General features: G+C 31.1%; 1 protein-coding gene across 4 annotated transcripts; it reads left to right on the forward strand.

The window, feature by feature from the left end:
- The first annotated feature begins 202 nt into the window (after window positions 1-202).
- Window positions 203-15,833, forward strand: LOC139514127 (hepatic leukemia factor-like). 4 transcript variants are annotated; one of them, XM_071302879.1, is made up of 3 exons: window positions 203-329; window positions 2,865-2,967; window positions 12,361-15,833. In XM_071302879.1, the coding sequence occupies exon 3, from the start codon at window positions 12,409-12,411 to the stop codon at window positions 13,534-13,536; it is 1,128 nt and encodes a 375-aa protein (XP_071158980.1). In that variant the 5' UTR covers window positions 203-329; window positions 2,865-2,967; window positions 12,361-12,408; the 3' UTR covers window positions 13,537-15,833. The 4 variants fall into 4 exon arrangements, with proteins under 4 accessions (XP_071158980.1, XP_071158981.1, XP_071158979.1 ...); XM_071302880.1 differs by having other exon boundaries at window positions 267-358; XM_071302878.1 differs by lacking the exon at window positions 203-329 and having other exon boundaries at window positions 2,778-2,967.
- The last annotated feature ends 194 nt before the right edge of the window (window positions 15,834-16,027 follow it).

Below are 16,027 nucleotides of genomic sequence, written 5' to 3' on the forward strand. Positions count from 1 at the left end.
ATAATAACACAAAAAGGTCACTTCAAATTGTTCCCGGTTAAGTACATTTTATAGACACAGAAATGTATTCTCAATGGTTTCTACTCAAGTTCAATAGTTTATACAAAACAACGTAACACGGGAAACAACGAATACGCAAACTAGATTTAATCGGGTCCTTGAGAAAAGGATAATAACCGAAATATCATTTCCGTACATATCGAAAAACGGCAACTTCCCGCTTCCGGTTTTTACATTTTTACAACATTTAAAATTAGAAAATTTTTATTACATGGAAATGGAACATATGGGATACTTCACCTGTATATAAATATATTTTTTTATTTATTGTAAGTTTGATAAATGTATACACTTCGGAGTAAGTATTGATAATTCAGTTTTATTATAAAAAGTACGTTCTATCTGAAACTACTATTTATAGAAGTCTCAGGTTCTATATGTTTGTGTTGGTTTTTATCCAGTCAGATTTGTTTATTTTCTATCCTTATCCTGCATGTAATGTTTGAAAGATAGTGATTTTTGACGGTCAAATTGAGAATGATTAAAATTGATCATCAAACGTTCTTACATCTCTGTGTTTTGATCATAAATAAAAAAAATAATAAAAATTTTATGAAATGGTAGAAAAAGTCGTTCAGAATAAAACATTTTTTTGCCTTTTTGTGTTTTCTATTTCATTTAAATTTCCAATAAGCCGTGTTTTAATCCATTCATAAAATTCTAGAACACTTGAAATTTAATATAACCATCAAACAAAAAACCTTCTAAAACTATAGTTTTATTGACAATTTTTACGCCTAGCTTGAATGTAATGTGATTTATGAAAACAATATTTGTAGTTTAAATTCCCGGGGAAATGTCATATAGCACTTTATTTTCCATCAGCTATACTCCTATCTCTATAGTCCATTTACAATCCTTATATGGACATTTAAAATTCATTTAAAACTAATAGCTTTGGAAACATGTCTATTACCGTTTTATATTTCTGACTGTTAATAAAACAAAATCTGTACTGAAGGGAATAAAATTGGGACAATTAATTATTCAGAGCGAAAATTATATAAACTCTGTATTTTTCTCTTTTTTTCATCCTATGTTTACATTTTTGCATTTTTATTTGTTATCTGTTGAAATATCTGATTCAAAATTATTTGTATAAACTCGACAAAGAAAATGAATGAAAAATGTATCATAACCGTTTTTTTTTTTATTTTTCTTTTGTTAAGGACAGTTTTCACTTAAGTCGGAGAATATACCATGTATTTGCCTTAATAAGTTACACGAAGGGTGTTGTGTTCTAACCAAGTCAGGAATAAGTATTGAAAATTTACCTGTTTTAATAAAGTAAGGAAAAAGTGTTGTCAATTTACCGGTTTTAACCAAGTCTGGAATAAGTATTGTCAGTTTACCTGTTTTAACCAAGTCGGGAATAAGTATTGTCAATTTACCTGTTTTAACCAAGTCGGGAATATGTATTGTCAATTTACCTATTTTAACCAAGTCATGAATAAGTATTGTCAATTTACCTGATTTAACCAAGTCAGGAATAAGTGTTATCAATTTACCTATTTCAACCAAGTCATGAATAAGTATTTGACAATTAACCTGGTTTAACCAATGCAGGATTAAGTATTGTCAATTAACCTATTTTAACCAAGTGGGGAATAAGTCTTTTCAATTTACTTGTTTTAACCAAGTCTGGAATAAGTTTTGCAATTTACCTATTTTAATCAAGTAAGGAATAAATATTGTCAATTTACCTGTTTTAACCAAGTCAGGAATAAATATTTATCAATTTACCTGTTTAACTAATGCAGGATTAAGTATGGTCGATTTACCTATTTTAACCAAGTCATGAATAAGTATTGTCAATTTACCTGATTTAACCAAGTCAGGAATAAGTGTTGTCAATTTACCTGTTTTAACCAAGTCTGGAATAACTGTTGTCGATTTACCAATTTTGACCAAGTCGGGAATAAGTGTTGTCAATTTAGTTGTTTAACCAAGTCGGGAATAAGTATTGTCAATTTACCTGTTTTAACCAAGTCTGGAATAAGTGTTGTCAATTTATCTATTTTAACCAAGTCGGGAATAAAAGTTGTCAATTTACCTGTTTTAACCAAGTCGGGAATAAGAATTGTCAATTTACCTGTTTTAACCAAGTCGGGAATAAGTATTGTCAACTTACTTGTTTTAACCAAGCCAGAAATACGTATTTTCAATTTACCTGTGTGAACAAAATCATGTTTTTCATAACCAAGCCAGACATGGTCGATATGTTTTCTTAACTGATTGTTGTAACCAAGTCAGAAATGATGAAGTTGCTTGTCATCACAAAAACAAGTCAAACATTGACAAGCAATTCATGAATTGTTAATTTGTTTGCGTTAACCAAGTCAAGAATTGTCAATATGTTTGCATTAAACAAAGTCAGATATTGGCCAATTTGTTTGTCTTTACTAAGTCAGGAGTTTTCAAGGTCAAGTAAATTACTTTTTAACAATAAATCAGGATATGTCTGATATATTTTCCTAATTGTGTAACTTGGATATCCATTTCGTTTGGACATGCGCACGCCGTAGAAACTTAACCGGAACACGTGGACGTACCGCGTCTGTATTAAAATATTAATGAATAAGAGTTTCTGTAACAAGTCGTAATATCATGTTTGTTATCCAACACATGGGATCATGTTTACTTTGTCGCAAGGTGATCGATGCTTTGATGTTACAGGTGTTGGAAGCAAGGTAGCAGCTTGTTACACAGAAAAAAACGTAATCCAATAATATATTGACCCAATAGTTACATTTTAATAGCACAGTTTTCTCAATGGTTGTTTTACGCAATTCTCTTTTTTTCAGCGTTAATTTGAATCCATATTTTGAGGACTGTTTTGACATTTTCAATTCTATGGTCTGCTTGATTTTACCTGATAAGCAGCTGAAAATCAACTTTAAAGTTTTTGTAAGTAACAGTTAACTTTTATTTCACTTATTATATAGGTAAACGTATATATGGCCATGCTTGTTTTGTTTTACGTACATTCGTTATGCATTATGTCATAAAATTGAAAGATATTGTCAAAATTAAATGGAAATTGCCTCAATTTAACGATTCCTTATAAGTTCGGCCATTTAAGATCATTTAAATTGACTGATACTTGTACACAAGCAGAATGAATTATTTTGAAAAGAAAGGTCACGTTCTGACATTTTTGGTTCATAAATTTTGCCTCGTTCTGAATATCGATAGAACCTCTTCCGGAAGATCCTTTGAGGTGAACTCGTTTATATCTACTATTACTACTACTACTTCTATCTTTTCCCAATATTAAAACTGGAATGTATAGGGTCTTAAAGAAGGCGGCCAAGTTTTAAGTCTTGAATTTGCCACTTCGCGTTAAGCAAACATTAATCATCTTTATTTTTATATTTGTGTTTTTATTGATGACATTTTTATTTTGAATCAAAGAAGTATTTCAGTATTTAATAACAACTCAATATGATATTTTTATTGAGTTGTTACGAACGCATTTTTTTTCGCACCAAATTGTTAGAGTGTGATTTTCATTATTATCGCTTGTTTCACACATGTTTGTACCTGTTATACTTTTCCATGTCATATTGATATACAAAATATAGATTTAATAATAGCTGCGAAAAAATATCATTAAACGTGTGTGAGATGGCAAAATTGTTGCGGAGAAATATTAATAAAAAAAATAGGTTAAGCTCGCCATAACAGATGATTAGGGTTGCTTCCAGGACAATAGCGATATAGTTGTTATATAATTGGTAACTGTTGCCAGCGAGATATCTTTTATAGATATTGTAAATGATGTTTCTATTTTCGTATCTGTAATTATATAATGTAGTAGCGTGTTAAACTAGCTTTTTCCTTCAACCTCCAGTATAAATATGGTACAACATGCCTTTTGTTTTTGTGATTCCTATCTTGGACAGATGTTATATCTTTTTTTTTTTAAATAAGACCAGATATGTATTTTTGAAATCCCCACCCCCTCTCAGGTTATCCAATGACTTTCAATGAACAACGTTTAAACGACATTTTCAAGGTATAAGGATTCTAACAAAAATAGTAAAAATATAAGATAAGACACAACAATCCCGTTGAGTAAAAACCAGAATTGGTATCTTCAACTTACTCATACATATATACAGAACAACACCTAAATGCCAATAGAAAAAGAACTGAAAACAACACAGCCTGACATGAGCGATTTCTCTATCAAGTGTCCTACAAATATTGGACTATCAAAAATACTGTTATACCCAAACATAGATGTCATCATGAATCAAGAAAATGTATGCTTTAAAATGGGTGATTTTTCGAAATTAAATTTACGGCTCTTTAAATAAAATTTAAGTTCAGTTTATAATTCCTAATATTTACCGTTCAAAACATTGTGAAGATGAAAAGAGAGACACAAACAGTCTTTTATCCTTAGTGTTTCCTTTTTAACATGATTTAATAGGGTTATAACAATGATTTCAGGGCCATTTGTCTATTCATATTGTATTCACGAAACCATATTTTGACAACGTGTGCGAGAACATCAGTTAATTCAATCTTTTATAAAGTGATCTTCAGAATTTAAAGTATCTGTTAAACGATTTGTCCGTCTTAAGTGTTCCCTAAGAAAGTGTGTCTATCCTATAATATATTTTTTCAATCTGTCTTATTACAAACCTACGAGAATGTATTGATGTCATTATAATTCTTCCTTTCTAGTTTCCGCTGACGTAATTACACAATTTATTTGTTGTTTGTCAAGACGAAAATAATATACTAATTTCATTGGTAGGTCTTATGCATACAAACATTCTCTCTTTCATGTTGAGAAGCATTTTCTATTTGTAATGACTAATATTTATTTCATTGCTGTATAAACTATTTCACAAGTTGTTTTTCATTATCTAATCAGAAACATAACGATAAAAAAAGCCTGCTTTTTACATTTTCTTCTCGTGTGTTGTTTAAATATCAGTAACAAGCCAAAGAAGATGAATTCTCCCACGCAAGGTTCAGATGGAGTTCAAGAAAATCGGTCAACCAATCAAACATACATAATATGTATGTATACATATATTTTTTAAAACGAAATCTACCTGTAAATTATACGTTTAACTCTGAAATTTATTAGACCCTTTTCAAGGTTGTGTCACTAGCGTTTCGTACCAATGATTTTGTAATTAAGCGATGTATATTTCTCTGTAGAGCCCGTCAATCAATAAAACATAATCAGATCATCCCATAGATGCGTCTGTACTTGCTGATGTAGCCTTGACTTCTTACACAATACCCAGCACAATATAGCTTTAACTCATCAATGGAGGCAATAGACAAACAAGTTCATTCCCGAAGGTTACAACACGCGGAAATGTTACTGCTCATTTGCATTTTTGAAACGGTAAAGGGTAACTAAAGAAGAGCCTATGAAATGTTCAAGTACAGTTAAATATATATATATCTTGATGGTTTTTTTTTCAATAACCGACTTCATTCCCCCTCCCTCGCCGCGATATAGCCTTTTTGTGCTTATGCGGCGTAAAGCAACCAACAATCAATCAATCAATCAATCATTCCCCCTCCCCCTCCCAATATAAAAAAATCTATGACAGTTTATGAAACTGACAAAATATACCTACACCAATGCAGGTGATATTGACCAGTGCTAAAAATAAATCTGGATAATAAAAAGCATGGCCTTTTCTGCAGGAGTCTAGTTTCAAACTGAAACTGGGTTTTGTATTACATGTAGCTAACCAATCCGCATTGTCCGTTTTATCGATATCCTTCTAACAAATGTATTAAGGAACATATGAAATGAACCCTTTTCACAATGTTTAGCTGACATGGCTCCAATGGCCATATGAGCTTATGTCCATCGTCAGTCGTAATATTTTTCAAATAGCTTCTGCTCTAAAACCACAGGTACAAATAGGAAACAAGCTTATGTCGTAACTTTGAAACGGACGATAGAATAATTTTCACAATTCTGAATTCTTTTTAACGATATTGGTCATATCCTTGCACTCTATGACCCCCTTTTCATCATTCAGAACTTGTATCTCGTGTATTATGGTGCACTGCATGTTGTTAGGAACAATTTGTTTTTACAAAATATATTAAAGGGAATAATTTTTTATAGAACACAATAATTGAAAAGTTAGTTATATGATGGCACCGGTTGTAAAATAGTTTATATCATTTATAGCCCATGCTTGCTATACAGTGTTATATTTACATCCCATGGCTGTTGTACAGTGTTAACTTATATTCCATGGTACGGTGTTATATTTACATTTCGTGGTTTGTTATACAGTGTTAATTTATATTCCATGGTTGTTATACGGTGTTACATTTATATTTCATGGTTGTTATACATTGTTAATTTGTATTCCATGGTTGGTGTACAGTGTTATATCATATTCCGTGGTTGTTATACGGTGTTATATTTACATTTCGTGGTTTGTTATACAGTGTTAATTTATATTCCATGGTTGTTATACGGTGTTACATTTATATTTCATGGTTGTTATAGAGTGTTAATTTGTATTCCATGGTTGTTGTACAGTGTTAATTCATATTCCGTGGTTGTTATATGGTGTTATATTTACATTTCGTGGTTTGTTATACTGTGATATATTTATTTCCCATGGTTGTTATACGGTGTTATATAAATTATATTCCATGGTTGTTATACGGTGTTATATTTACATCACGTGCTTGTTAAAAGTGAAATATTTATTTCCCGGGGTTGTTATACGGTGTTATATTTATTTCCCGTGGTTGTTATACAGTGATATATTTTTTCCCTTGGTTGTTGTACGAAGTTATATTTATTTCTTTAGTTGTTATACGGTGATATATTTATTTCCCGTGGTCGTTATACGGTGTTATAATTATTTCCCGTGGTTGTTATACGGTGTTATATATTTATTTCCCGTGGTTGTTATACGTTATATTTTCCCCCGTTGTTGTTATACGATCTTATATTTATTTCCTGTGCTTGTTATACAGTGATATAATTATTTCATGTCGTTGTTATAGGATGTTATAATTATTTCCCGTGGTGGTTATACGGTGATATATTTATATCTCGTGATAGTTATACAGTGTTATATTAATTTCCCGTGGTTGTTATACGGTATTTAATATACGGTGTTATATTTATATCCCGTTGTTGTCAGACGGTGTGTTATAATTATTTCCCGTGGTTGTTATACGGTGTTATAATTATTTCCCGTGGTTGTTATACGGTGTTATATATTTATTTCCCGTGGTTGTTATACGTGTTATATTTTTCCCCGTTCTTATATTTGTTTCCCGTGCTTGTTATACAGTGATATAATTATTTCATGTGGTTTTTATACGATGTTATAATTATTTCCCTTGGTGGTTATACGGTGTTATATTATTTCCCGTAGTTGTTATACGGTGTTATATATCCCGTTGTTGTTATACGCTGTTATATTTATTTCCTGTGGTTTTTATACGGTGTTATTATCCCGATTTTGTTATATGATGTTATTCTTATATTTGGCGGTTGTTTTAGGGTGTTTTATTTATATATGATGGGTGTATATGTGTTAATTTTAATAACCGCGGTTGCTCCATGTTATGAAACGTATCTTTTTAATATGTTTTTCTAAGGGGTTACATAACCGCTTATGTGGCAGGTCATATGTGGTGTTAATTCTATTGACCGTTGTTGACATATGATGTTTTATAAATCCCCAAGGTGTTACTTCCAAATCCCCTGTTATATGATGTTTATTTCATATCACGTGTATCTTGATGTTTAATTTCATATCGTGCTTTTATATGATGTAAATGCTATATCATCTGCATGGTTTATAATACATGTACTATCTGGTATTAAATATTCAGTAGCTGCAAATTAAAATTTTGTCTATGACCATTTATGATTTTACTGTATACCAACTTATATATTCCAGTCAGATTTCATTTTGTGTTTCTGTATATTCAGGTGCATATAAATATATATATGTAGGTATTCTTTGTTGTATACATTTTGTTGACGCTGATTTCAAATTAAATCATAAAATTACCTCCATTCTTAAGTTTATTTTGCTCAGTTTTTTTCTCTGTTTTTGGGTTAACTATCACTGAAGAACACTAACTTAGAATTTAGTTGAAATTTTTGTTTCTCAGATTCACATGTTAAATATTTTTTTCATCTAATCTATTTACAAATAATGTATTTAGATAAAAACTTTATTTAAAATCCTCTGTCACAGTAATCCATATTAGCTAATATATTTTTGACCCAATTTTTCTTAGAATTATATCAAAGGATAGTCCCGGAATAATAGTCATAATTTTCCAGGAAAACATATGATAAACAAAAATTACTCTGGATGAAGTTAAAAGTAATTACGTAAATGAGAAATTATCTCACCAAAAATATTTTTTTGAAGTATAAAGTTCGTTCTGAAATGGTTCGCGTTAGACTTTGATAAAACCAAAAGACAACACAAGCAAATTAAAACAATATTACATCTGCCACTGGTGAAACAAAAACTAGTAATCCCGCAAACAACCGAGTCAAACTCAGTCTTTCAAATGGGTTCGTCACGTTTCTCAGTCGTTTTTTGTTGAAGTTTGGGGTTTTCAGTCATGGTGGATCCCTTGTTCTTTTGTTTTGAGCCATGATTTTATCCCTTGTTCTTTTGTTTTAAGTTATAGTGCTACAGTTGTTCTTGTGTTTTGAGGCAAAGTGCTACAGCTGTTCTTGTCTTTTGTTTTTATTCATGGTGTTGCCATTGTTCTAATGTTTTGAGTCCTTGTGTTGTCGAAGTTCTGTTGTTTTGAGTCACGATATTGCCATCAGTCTTTTGTTTTTAGTTATGGTGTTGTCGTTGTTCTTGTGTTTTGAGTCATGGTGTTGTCGTTGTCTTGTGTTTTGAGTCATGGTGTTGCCGTTGTTGTTTTGTTTTTTGTCAAGGTGTTGTCGTTGTTCTTGTGTTTTGAGTCATAGTGTTGCCGTTGTTGTTTTGTTTTTTGTCAAGGTGTTGCCGTTGTTTTTGTAATTGTCAGTGTTACCGTTGTTATTGTGTTTTTAGTTATGAAGTTGCTGTTGTTCTTGTGTTTTAAGTCATGCAGTATTGGTTGTTCCTTTGTTTTTAGTTATGGTGTTGTCGTTGATCTTGTGTTTTGTGTCATGATGTTGTGCTTGTTCATGTGTATTGAGTCAAAGTGTAAATGTTGTTCTTGTGTTTTGAGTCATGGTGTTACCGTTGTTTATTTGTTTTGACTAATACTGTTACCGTTGTTCTTGTGTTTTGAGTCATTTTATTGCCGTTGTTCTTTTGTTTTAAATCATGTAGTTATCGTTGTTCTTTTGTTTTGACTCATAATGGTACCGTTGTTCTTGTGTTTTGAGTCATGGTGTTGTTGTTGTTCTTTAACTTGCGGTTTTTGGTTGCAACTTTGGCATCTTCTTCCTCTTTTTAAAAAGTAATTGTTTATATTAATCAGATATGCTGGTCCATTTTGTATACTTTATTATAAATATACAATTAAACTTCGGAATAATATGTTACCAAAGTGACTAATCAAAGACACCTACTGGGTACATACTATTGGAAATTTATATTATTTATATTAATCAAAAGAAACTCAGCAGGAAGAAAAATTACACTAAATTTGATTTCACAACGTATAAATCTCAGAAATTACCTTTAGATATAATTTATTACTCTCCGGAAATGATAAAAACCAAAACCTTATGTTTATTTACATTAAATGTGCTGGTTAATTACAAGTAATTAGCGACTGTGTTTCTTTTCAAAGTGTGATATTATGTCTTGTGCATGAAAAGGGTTTATGTTAATTGAGAAAAAAGATAGATTCTATAAAAATCTTCATATTCCAACATACATGATAATATGTAAGTGAACAACAGTTTTAGTCATGCAAGTAGACTACTAGTGATACTAAAACAGTTTAATTGGTCTTACTGTTTAAACGAGAAAAAGGGGAAAGGTTGATGAAGAAAAGGGGGAGGTTAACGCTCGCATGGTATTTGTAGGTGAAAGAAAAGCTTTCGTCGAAAAAATAAGATTTTGAAAAACTTTACATCTAAGAGTGGTTTTACCATGTTTTATATGCGTCTTTCTTGTAGCATTAAATTAAAGCGAATATCTTGAATTACAAAAATGTAGATCACTTTTCCGCGTTGCCTGAGTAAATTTCATTTATTTCTTTTTGTTTACAATGATCTACAATATATGACTGTACTTAAAAAACTAGGAGTCGATAACAAACAAGGTTCGCCATAAAAATATAGTCAAATGTTGCATTTAAATGCATGGCATAATGTATTTTATGGAGTGGAGTATTGGAGTGGAGTGTTGGAGTGAGATTTTGGAGTGAATTTTTTGGAGTGAGATTTCGGAGTGATTTTGTTTGAAAAATTTTAGAGTATATAGTATATTATTCTAGAAGTAGTAGAATGTCAGGGGGTTAAATGTTTTGTTTAATTTTGAACAAGTATTCATTAAAAATAAATAAAGAAAAATTACAGTGCTAAATATTGAGTCAAATTGTCAAAAAACGTCTAAGAACATGCAGAGCACATACTTTCACTTTAGTGCAGAATGTGCACGTCGACTAGTTTTGACAAGATTTGAAATGACACATGTTATAGTACACAACGAAATTAAAGAACAATTGAAGGAAGGACACAAAGAAATTTTAGATCAGCACAACATTAAATACTTACATTTTTTACAATTATGTGTGGGACGACACACATTGATCTTAGCTTTCCGTCTGACTGTCTGTCTTTCCGTCTGTCTGTCCATCCAATAAATTTTGTTTTACTATGACAAGTTACAGATAAAGTTTAAATTCTGTTTCTGTCTGATATTTATGAGTTATGATCCTTGGACTAATACCAATTAATAACTTATTTTTTCATAAATCCAAATTTCATCTAAATTAAATTCAGAAAATGAAAATACTTTCATCATGTAAAATTCTCCTAATGAGGATGCTGCCAGATTCTTAAGAGATTGGGAAATCACAATGCTAAATAATTATATAACTCTTAGTTATGCATCAGTAGATCAGGAGAATTTGAAATTGTTTATAAAGGACTGTTGGTATGAGGTCGTTCACATTATTATTCGAATACTTCACTGCATGCATTTTTTTATTTCTATTTCAGTATAGTTTGTTTTTAAATTATTCACTACAAATTTTTTTTATCAAATTTCACTCCAAAATCTCACTCCAAAAATTTCACTCCAAAATCTCACTCCAAAAGTTCACTCCAACACTCCACTCCATACAATACATTATGCCTAAATGCATACAGGTGTTTTAATAATAAGTAAATATACATAGAAATACTATGATAAAATGTTCAGTACCGTTTACGTTATTTAATTGGATAATCTAATTACAACATACGAAGTATAACATGTATAACAAGTACATTTGTGTGTATAACATCTGGTTCAAGAGATAATATATCACTGTGTATTACCTGTCAGACTAAAAATAGCCATGTGACCTGACCTTTTTCTTTCTAAGTGACCAAATAACTAACACATGGCCAAACTATAATTTACTGTGGATTTTCAAATTTCAAATGCAGTTCGTTTTGTGTATTGAGAAATACATTTAAATTTCTAATCTCAAATATTGATTTTTACAACAGAAATATAATAGAAGAATATAGATAATTGATTTATACACGTAATGATATTTGTATGAATTAGATATTACCACAAGAGTAAATGTTTGCGTAGGTTTGCGATTACAGCATTTCTCACTTGAAAACGAGGCTTGAGATTTTGACATGTAACTGTTTTTCACCTTACGCAACATGAGTTAGAAACTGACCAATAGGGGCGTATTTTATATGTGTTTAAGGCTTGAATGAAGGCATGGACATGCCCATAATCCAGTTGGAAAGCGCGATTGGTTAGTTAATATTGGATTACGTGAATTATCGAATAGTTTAGAATAAGTTACCAGCGTCAAGTGAGGTCAGGGTCTAAAGCCAATTGGAATATGTTAGGCAATTGATAAATATACGTAATCATTTTTCCAAGGACATGTACGACAATACACAATTCCATATTGATAAATTTTCGTAACAGTTGAATTATTATTTTCGAAGGATATTTTTACTAATGTGAAAAAGGTAAGAGAGTTTATATTATTAGATATTTATATATATCAGTATGTATCGACCTGTTAAATCTTGTGTATTCGGTATAAATAATTCAGTTATGTCGTGTTGTGTATTTAAAATAAATGTCCACGTTATATAAACTTCCCGTTCTTTTGTTCTTGCAGGTTTATTAATCCGGAAGGGTTTGGTAAATAGTTATTAATGTGAAGGCTATGGCGGAGGATGGTTCGCCTAATAATAACGGAGAAATGCACTACACAACCTCAAGAGCTAATCATAATGAACATTATCGATCAATAAATAATACTAATAATGAGAATGGTTATTCATCAGAGGAAAGAAGTAACTCGCCTTTGGATTTTTCGTTTAAGAGAAAAAATGGTGACAATGAAATTTCAGGTTCGGACTCTGTTCCATCGCCAGCATCAACTAATGATACTGGATTAAGTCAGGATCATGATGATAGAAAAATATCCGAAAGTGAAGAAAAAATTCTAATGAATGGACTGGTTAATAAAATCAAGTCTGAACCTGACAGTAACTGGTCATTGAATCACAATGTAGCTAGTATGTTGACAGCTTTTCAAGCTGGACTGATCCCTAACCCTATGCTTGGACCACTTCCGTCAGTTGCTGCACTCATGGCGCCTAAATATCCTCAAAACAAGTCTTCATCAACCCGTCCATTCAAATCTTACCCTAAAGACCCATTAGGCATGGGAGGATACATACCTGGACTTGTGCCGTCAGATTCTCATGGTTTTCAGAATCTCAACTTAAACAGCGAAGAATTCTTTCATTTGTATCGACATCATATGTTGCTAGCGGGCGAGAAAATTCACGAATCGTCTCAATCACCACTATCGCAATCAAAAGCATCATCTAACGTAACTACGACAAGTTCACCCAGCTCAAGTTCTACTCTAAGTCCAAACGGGGTTAAAAATGAACACAGTCAGAACGGGTTTAGAAATGGACCCAGTCCTAACGGGTTTAGAAATATACCTAGTCCTAACGGGTTTAGAAATATACCTAGTCCTAATGGCATCAGACCTGCTCAGCTCATGGGTATATCATCATCAACCGAACACAGAAATTATACATCATCCCGAAAACGTGCAAGAATTTTACCGGAAGAACAAAAAGATGGAGCGTATTGGGAACGGAGGCGAAAAAATAATGAAGCTGCTAAAAGATCGAGGGATATGAGAAGAGCTAAAGAAGATGAGATTGCCATCCGAGCGGCTCTGCTCGAACAGGAGAATTTAAAACTACGGGTAGAAGTGGCATCACTGAAAACGGAAACGGCCAAGTTACGTTGTATGTTGTATAACAGTTAATTTTGTTGTTTTGTGATTTCTCAGGAACTTTTTCAATGGTTAGATAATTTATGATGACTCATGCGGGTATATTTTTTATTTTCACATATTTTGTACTGTTATCTGAAAAGCAGCGATATTACAAAGGCAGCCTTATCGTGAACCATGACTCGTTACTTGAGAGTTAAATGGTAATTTGAACACATTTTCCATGCCAGTGAACTGGCATTTTCTGACAACATTGTTTAAACAAGTTTATATTCATGTCACCAGTCCAGTTATTCTATTTTTGGGTGGTCCATATTTACAGTAAATACCAAAAAATCACTAATTAAAGTATTAAATTATTTTGAATTCCTCCATTTGTTAAGACATTTAATATGTAAGATAATAGAGAATTATTATTGTTCTCAATTTGGCATGTGCGAGGTTGACTTTTTTAATGCTAAATGTTTTAATTGGTAAATCATCCAAATGTTTGAAAATGGTGTGAAAATTGAACGTGTATTTAAGTAAATTTTGAATGCTACGAGATGCCATGTAATTTGTGTATGTACATATTATCTTTGCATGCTTTTCATATTTGTTTATTGATAACAAAACTCAGGGAGATTATTATATCATTTTTTTAATGTATAAATGTGTTTGTTAAATTTTCATAGTTTTGATCTATATATAACATTGTTGAGCCTATAATCCAGCGTTCTCAGGTAGAGGAAAGAAATTCTTGATCGAATTTGTCAGATAATCCATAATATGCAAATGAGTCGAGTGTCAATCGTAACATGCTACATATCCAATTTTGTAGAAAAACAATTTTATATTTCATTAAGAGCGATGTAATCGAATATAGAAATGAAATCACAATCCTTTAGCTGGTTATATTGATTATATATACATTTTTGTTTCATTACTAAACTATTGCTCAAAAGGATTGGAAAATGATTTCATCATTTTATACTCTGACGCCATCTTTCAAGAATTTGTTCCTAAGTATTTTTTTATACATGCTCACTTCAATGTAAAATCCTTCTATTATTCATATCTTATTATCTTGATGTTATTCACCAAAGTACCTCTATATTAAGAGTCTACCTCATGTGTTTGTTGGACGTATTATTGTTTTATTGATTTGAAATCAAATGCATGCTTTGTATATACATATTAACATTATAGAATAATTTTACAATCAACTTGGACAATCTTGTGCTGTTTAACTTACCTCTATTAAAGAAACTAGTGCTCTACTTCATAACAGATTACTAAAAATTCAATAAATTTTGGGATGTTTCCTTGCTTTTTTTTGTTTTCGTCGGATTTACATTCAAATATATGTATAATTTACTTTTAACTTTTGATTTCCATCAACTGTAAATTAACTGAAGATACAAGCTATGTACCATGCATAAATGTACTATTGTGTACACATGATTTTAGTCTGAGCTGTTTTTATTTGTACAATGTTTTAAATTTTTACTTGTTATCATTTTATCTTCTTTTTAACCCCTAAATTTACATACCAATATATTGTGATATCTTTTATTTACTGCAGCTGACTTGGATGGGGTTATACCTGTTCATTCATCATCCAGTCCACAATCTCAGTTATAAACAAAACTTTTGAAATAGTAATAGGCCAGTTTTCGTTCAGAATATGTTTACTTATATTATAATTCCATGAATTCAGATATATTGTTAAAAAAAGATTGTTTGTCTTTCTATTTTTTCTATTTGGAAATTTTGAACTGCAATATTCAAATATTATGAGTTACATTCTAATTTGAAATTTAAAAATGGATTTTGACTAATATTCGAATATTTATAAGAATTAAAATTACTTTTTAACGATAGTACTATATTTTACCTTAATGGTGGTGTCAGAAGAGAAATACAAACCATTTATTTTTTTCAAAAATTGAGGAGGTTTGGGATTCTTTTGTTATGGGAGGGAGGATGCAAAAAAAGTACCCCCACTTTTCTTGATACAAGAAATTATGATTTTTCTTTCAATGTAAATTTGAATCATATGTTACTACTCAGAAGAGAGAAAACTATAAACAAAAATGTTCTATCCTCCTTCTTTTACGAAGATAAGAAAATGGTTTAGTGTCTGATTTCAATGTATAAATGTATGAAGATAGTGCTATATATATATATATTTTACAATGCGTGCGTGTTGGTCAACTTTCTATACTTTCTACCTCGATATCATTTTAATCATTTTAATATGTCTTCATTTATTGGTGCATTACCATATATCCAACTGTTGGACGAATATTTTGGTAAATTTTAATAAAAATGTTTTACAAAAATGAAAACCATGACTCATTGATTAGTATCTGGTTTATACAGTTTGTCCGGAGTTCATGACCTTGTGCAGTCAATATGGCCGCCTGAGGTCATTCAGTTGTGTGCTTTATGAGATTTTCCAGTGCTGTTTCAGTAAACATCGTATCAGATAAAGAATCGAGGCATTACTTACAAAGGTGATTAGCGGACTGCAACCATCAAT

The sequence above is a fragment of the Mytilus edulis genome, chromosome 3 (genome assembly GCF_963676685.1).
Source record: "Mytilus edulis chromosome 3, xbMytEdul2.2, whole genome shotgun sequence".
Classification (NCBI taxonomy): Eukaryota; Metazoa; Mollusca; class Bivalvia; order Mytilida; family Mytilidae; genus Mytilus; species Mytilus edulis.

Bases quoted from the DNA above. Each gene is read 5' to 3' on its own strand.
- LOC139514127 (XM_071302879.1), top strand. From the start codon at position 12,409: ATGGCGGAGGATGGTTCGCCTAATAATAACGGAGAAATGCACTACACA.